General features: G+C 49.1%; 1 protein-coding gene across 7 annotated transcripts in view; it reads right to left on the reverse strand.

The window, feature by feature from the left end:
* Positions 1 to 5,186, reverse strand: part of ACTN1 (actinin alpha 1) — a 92,826-nt gene extending 87,640 nt beyond the window's left edge. For 2 of the 7 annotated variants that reach the window (XM_083398361.1, XM_083398364.1), the window contains exon 1: positions 4,705 to 4,973. In XM_083398361.1, coding sequence (XP_083254487.1) covers positions 4,705 to 4,809 — 105 coding nt within the window. In that variant the 5' untranslated portion in view covers positions 4,810 to 4,973. Of the gene's footprint in view, positions 1 to 4,704 lie in introns of all 7 variants that reach the window. The other 5 variants (XR_014501822.1, XR_014501823.1, XM_083398362.1 and 2 more) reach the window with 5 other exon arrangements.
* Positions 5,187 to 6,429: the final 1,243 nt, after the last annotated feature.

Below are 6,429 nucleotides of genomic sequence, written 5' to 3' on the forward strand. Positions count from 1 at the left end.
AAACCTGCCTGCAAGACACACACACTTATGCCAACACCACACATGAGCAGAAGAGCTGCACAGTCCTTTTCAGGTTTGTGAGGTCCCAGGGCTGGCTTTTGAGAGAAGGAAAAACATAGGAAACTGCCTAATACTGAACAGACTAACAGAACAGCACATCTATTTCCGTAGTCTCTACACTAACTGGCAAGGTTTCAGAAAGGTGAACCCTACCTGGAGGTGCCCCAAATTGAACCCAGGATCTTCTGCAAGCAAAGCACTGAGCTATGGTCCTTCCTACACACCAGATATTAATCCTGTTCGCAATTCCCCTCTGCCTGGGTCAAGGCTTATTTATTTATCTATTGATTTAAATGCTCAGGCAGCTTCTCTCTGTATATCTCCGTAGACAGCAGAGACTCAATGGAAGGTGAGAAAATCTTGCTGAAATACCACCAAGGGGAGACACATTAAAATTCAGGGTCCAATCTACATGGAAGTTTTGGTGTGAAAACAGATGTGCTGTCACAGGCACTGGTGACTTTAGCCCATTTTTCTCCCTGTGGTTATGAGGCCAGCCCCTGTACCAGTAGCCACACTTTCTAGCCTATGAGAAACATACTTGCTTTGTCACACTTCCTACATGAAAGTACCAGACTGCAAGCCACATCATAGCCAAACTCCAAGCATATTTCTTTTGCTTTTCAAACTTGATGAAATCACACCAACCACTAATATATCGCCCTTGGGTCCCTCCCTAAATCAATAATTCCCCATATTCCTCCTTTCCTACCTTCTCCAGCTTGCTGATGCTATTCCTCCCCCACAGCTCATCATCTGTCGTTCCCAAGAGCACATGCAGAATTATTCCTTTCCCCTCCAGTATCTTAAGTCCTGCAGTTTGAGAAACATGTGGCTAACCTGCGGCCCTCCATATGCTGTTGGACTACAACTCCCATCGTCCACCACCATTAGCCATTCTGGCTGGAGCTGATGGGTCTCAGAATTCAGCAATATGGAGGGCAGAAGGTTCCTCATGCTTAGTTTACAGAGAAATGCCAAAGGATGTTGCAGATCTGCTACTCCAAGTACTGCTTTGGTCCATAGGACAGCATTAATAATGAGACTTTGATCCAAATCCCAGCTTACCTGCAGATTCACTAGATAGCTCCTATACAAGGGAAGAGTGACTTACAGGGATACTAGAGCATGTTAAGGAAATGTTGTTACACACCCTGAATGTTCACAGACTCACAGATTTGTAAAGTTGGAAGGGACCCATGAGGGTCATCTAGCTAGTGCAAAGAAGGGGTGTAAGAACTTCCTAACGTTAGTTTTCCAGAGTAACTGGAAAATATTTGAAATACAAAATAATTGAAGTTTAGGTTCACTTAAAATAAGGATTAATTTGTCAGACATTCTCCTTGCACCCCCAAATCAGGGAATGGCGTACAAGGAATGCCCATATGACCCATTCATCTGCAAGATTGCATACGTTGCCAGTTGGCTCCTTGACAAAGTTCAGGGTGCTGCTGGTTTTTAAACTATAAAACCAAACAGTGTGATTCTATGCATTTCTGTTCAAAAGTAAGTCCCAGAGTTCAACTTAATTCCCTAACAAGTGCCTTTAGGACTGGAGTCCTACAAAGCTTGAGCTCACTATGCCTTAGGGACTATATTTCTGGACTAAAACTCCCACTATACTTAGCCACAGGACATGCCAGCTGGGACTGGTGAGAGGGAGTCCCAACAATATCTGAGAAGCCACAGGTTCCTGTCTCCTGCCTTACAGCAGACTGTTCACAATGTGAACCGATCTCGTTAAGAGTGACAGATTCAGCTCTGCTTGGATTTTCCCCATGGTTAAAAGGTTAGAATAACAGGGGCGCAGAACAGGGTCTGATCAGTGCCCCCCCACACACACACTTTGGAATTAACTACTAATACTATGAAGCCTTTTAAAGTTCTTCCAGTTGTAATGTTAAGATGCATACACTAGAAACTTCTCTTCTACCCAGTTTCAACAGTATTTGACATTTTGTCTTGAAATTATGAGCTTTAACGATACTTGATTTTTTATGAAGGATTAATTTTTTTTGTTTATTGTCTTTATATGCTGATATCATGTAAATTCTGCTTAGCATGTAGACATTAACTGCAAAAAAGAGAGATAAAATAATTGGTCTATGATAAATGAGGGACAAATCCCTTTGTTATACCACTTACAGAATTTCTCCCTTTGCTGCACAAAGTTTACTAATCAAAGTGTCATGTTGTTCTAAGAAAAAAAGGGGGTGAGAATGAAGAATCATCTGCCCATAACTCTTCTGTGGTAATTTAAATCCCTCAGTAGCAACTTCTGCTGCATCCCATGGGCCAGCGATTTAACATTCCCACTGCATGGACTGAGAATTAAATTACCATTCCTCTCCCTTTTGTTGTCATGCCAAGGTCATCTGCCCTGCACCCCATTCTTCAATGAGCACCCTTGTTTTCTGGGTTTGTTTCTCTTGTCTTTATTTTCTCTACGAAGCCTTGTCAAGCCAGGATGCGTATCGCTGACGGGAGTTCTTTAATTAACTTAGCCTCCATTGAAGGCACATCATCTTAAAGTATCTATACATCTTTTCATAAACTAGGCAAGGGGAACAACAACAGGGCATTCTCCAATTAGTCAAGCCCAATTAGACATTCCCACCTTTATTCAGAGCTCCTTGGGAGGGGAGTCACTTGTTGCTGTTTTTAAAAATATGCCTGTAAGGTCCTTCTTTTACCCACCAGACTTCCATCAAAGTCCTTTTAGTGTGGCAAAATACATACAAAGCTCCAGCCAGACAAGCAGAAGCCATTCCCTCTGCTGACCTCTTCTGTGTGTCACATAGCTAGGAGGCAACTTTGCCAAATGCTTCCCCTCCTCTTCATCGGGCTTTGCCGTCTGACAAATGACTAAAGGGAAATGTTTAAGGGCTTAGGATTCCAGAGTGAGCTAATACAGGATGCCTTTGGTTATTGGGGGGGTGGGGGGGCAGAGAGAGAGAATGAAGAAGCTAGAACGCCTCCTAACCTCCCTCCCCCGCCTCCCTAAATTTAAAAATGGGATGAATGTTACCATTTTTGGACATGAGTTTTGCACAAGCCCAGCCCTAAACCGCACCATTCAAAAGTTGAAGTGAGCCACCATCCCGCTAGCGAAGGGCAGAGAGCGAGGGAGAGCGTGGCTCTGCGCGCAGGCGGTTCACGAACACCAACCAAGCCAACCCATCGGCCTGACATAGCCCCCGCTTAAGATAACCTGGACCCCCCACTTCCCCGCTCCGGATTCTCGCCCTACAAGAAAGAATTTGCAGGCCGCCGGCACGAGGCCGCTGGCCAAAGAGATCTGGATTTCCCCCCGGGTTGCTCGACCTTCCCAAAGCCACCTTTAGATTTCTGGCGGCTGGAAGCGGGGGGGGGGGGGGGAGGGACCCCTCCTTAAAAGCAACTTTCCTTGGCGGGTAACTGCTTCGGGAGAGGAAGTGTTGCCGTTCATAATGACACTGTGTGGCAGGGAACACGCGCTACCTACGCGCCGCCCTCCCCTCGGGGCGAAGGAGAGGGAGCCCCGCTGCTTCCTCCACCTAGCAAGGCGGCGGCAGCAACAAGGCGCGCAAACTGCACAGCCACTTACTTCCCTGCTCGAAGAGCCCCTCCGGGAAGGTGGCGTTGCGAAACGCTGGAGAGGCCAGCAGAGCCAGCCTGTCTCCCGCCCGCAGGCGAGGAAAACATCTGTTGCTGGAGGAGGAGGTGGAGGAAGGAAGGCAACTTCGGCGCCGAGGCATTGAGCAACGCAAACGGCTCCGTCCCTTTACCTTCCGCCACACTTTCCGCGGCCGACCGCCTTATTTCAGCAGCGTCTCCCCCTCACTCCAACCCACCTCCCCCTTCTGCACGTCACCTCCGCTGCCTTTCGCGAGCAACCTCATGCTTGCCTCCGACGGTGTTTCTTTTTAAATAAAAAAGCTTTTTATTTCAGAAAAAGAAGGCTACATACGGACAAAGCATGATCTGGCAAAGCAGGTCTATTCCGAACGAAATAGATCCCTAGCCAAGCCTACGGAACAACTTTAACCCCTGCCCTACTGCGCGTGTGTTTTAAAGGGAGTTCTTGGTTATTATGAGCCCTCTCCAATTATTGCGCCCTGGGAGCGAGACGCCACCGTCCACACAAGACATTATTTCCGTGTCAGGTTGGCGACGGCGGGGACGGTGGCGGAGGAGGATGTGAGCGAGCGTGCGTGAGGGAGGGAAGCGGGAAGATCTCCCTTGGAGACAAATCCTTAGCCGCGCTGAGCTGAGCGTCGCGCCCACCCCATCCCCGCCGCCCGCCCTGACACGAGAAGACGGAGAGGAATGGAACGGCGCTGAAATTATTCCACGAGGTTCCCGAGGAGAGGGCGGCGGAGGCGCAGGAGACGGGCGCAGCAGAAGCGCCTGGTATCCTGGGCTCAGCAGCTGCTCCGGATCTACACAGCGTGGGCAAAAATCAGGGGGCAAATGGAAACTGCACAGCAGCATGTGCGGGTTGGCGGCGCCCACGAATCTCCTCGGCGGCGCCCCACGGGATGCCGATCCCACACGCTCCCTCCACGCTCCCCGCCGCCGCCTCCTCGGTTTCATCTAGACTGATGGGGCTTCTGCTCCCCTCCCCACCGCCCATCGCCGGAGGGAGGCGAGATCCAGGTTTACCTTCCTCTGTTGCTTTTCCCAAGCCGGATCCAAAAGTAGATCCCTGTCCCAGTCGTCCTCGGGCTGCATGTAGTCGTTGGTTTGCTGAGAGTCATAATGATCCATTCCTGCGAGAGGCTGCCGGGGGTCCTTCGGTGCTGCTTCGCCTCGTCGGGGCTGCTGGGCTCGACAGCTCCCTGCTGCTGCTGAAGGCGCAGCTCCACTTGCAGCGAGAGCCGAGAGAATAAGGCAGCTCCCCCTGCCAGATCGCAACCTAATCTTCGCACACACCGAAAGGGGTGGGGGGTGGGGGACAAAGCGGCCCTGCCTCCCGATTGACCTTATTGGTTCAGCGGAGTTGCCCAAAGTTCATTTTCGAGGGCCACCCTAACCCCGATTGAGTCTCTCCGGTGTCAATCGCAACTTCCAGCAGCTCTTATAGGTCGGTTTAAGAGCGCTTTCCTCTCCCCCTCCCGGCTCGAGTTTCCTTCCCTCTGCACATGTGACGTCTGAATTTCATCTGCTCCGTGGGAGCGGCGTGGTGACGTCTCCCTTGAGTTCGGGGGAGATTTTACAGTTCTAGTCCCAGAAGCTGCTGAGAGGACAAATATGCGGTTTTAACCTACTGGTGCCCGTGGTCATGTGTTGCAAAGCAATGCAAGGAATGTGAGGGGACTCGGTAGGATTCAGCGCCTCCTTTCTCTTACGTGGAGCATAGAGTCAGTCACCGTTACGAGAAGTTCGGTGTCTGTGAAGAAGCTCCTGCAGCAGAAGACACTGGGAAACAAAGCTGAAATGAAGTGGGGTTTGTTCCCACCTTTGTTTTACGTGCTCTCTCCCCGCCCTCTCATAATTTAAGAGGAGATTTGCTTCTGGTTGCCTACAAACACTTCACACCTACAGCTCTTAAAAAATAAAAATAAAGGCTTGTGATTTGTTTTATTTTTTGAGGGGAAGGAACCCAGCATATTCAGTAGATTGCCAAATTTGAACGGAATCTAGTAGCAAAATTTCGAATGGAACATTTGAATTTACTAAATGCTTACCCACTAAAACTTCGATCTCTGAAAGGACAGAATTTCTAAAGAGCATTTCATCCTTTTCAGAATACTGTTCTTTTAGGATAGCAACATATTAAAAGGGTTTGTGAGAAATACTTTGTGAGAGTTTCCAATCCAAAAGGCAAGACACTTTGAATATTGTTGGATCAAGACTAGGCGAGGGAGGAGGAACCTACAGCCATGCAAATATTGCCAGGACTCTCAGCTGCCCCCCCAACCATGGGCATAGCGGGGGAGGGCAGCTGCCCCCCTAGATCAAGCAAAACAATCAAAATACTTAACTAACTGACCAATCACATCAGTTCTGCCCCTCCCCTAACAAAAGTCCTGCCCCCCCCAAAAAAATCCTGGCTATGCCCATGCACCACAACTCCAGGTGATGGAAGCTGCAGTAACTTTTTTAGCTGTGGTCCTGTGGGAATTATGAGCCCATAGGCTCCCTATCCATGCCCTGGAACCAATTTAGATAACTCTGGAAGCTCACAAACAAGGCATGAGGAGGATTACTAGAGGCCTCATGGTATGTTCCCAAGCATCTGGATCTGTGAAATCTGCTGCACCCAACCCTGAAGGTTCTTACTCATTCTCATGCCTTGTGGCAGTAGAAAGACATATCCGGCATGAATTTGTCTAGTTCCTTTTAAAAAGCCATCTAGGTGCCATCGTGACATGGTGTGGCAGCCAA

The sequence above is a fragment of the Podarcis tiliguerta genome, assembly GCF_965153285.1.
Source record: "Podarcis tiliguerta genome assembly, chromosome: 1".
Taxonomy (NCBI): Eukaryota; Metazoa; Chordata; class Lepidosauria; order Squamata; family Lacertidae; genus Podarcis; species Podarcis tiliguerta.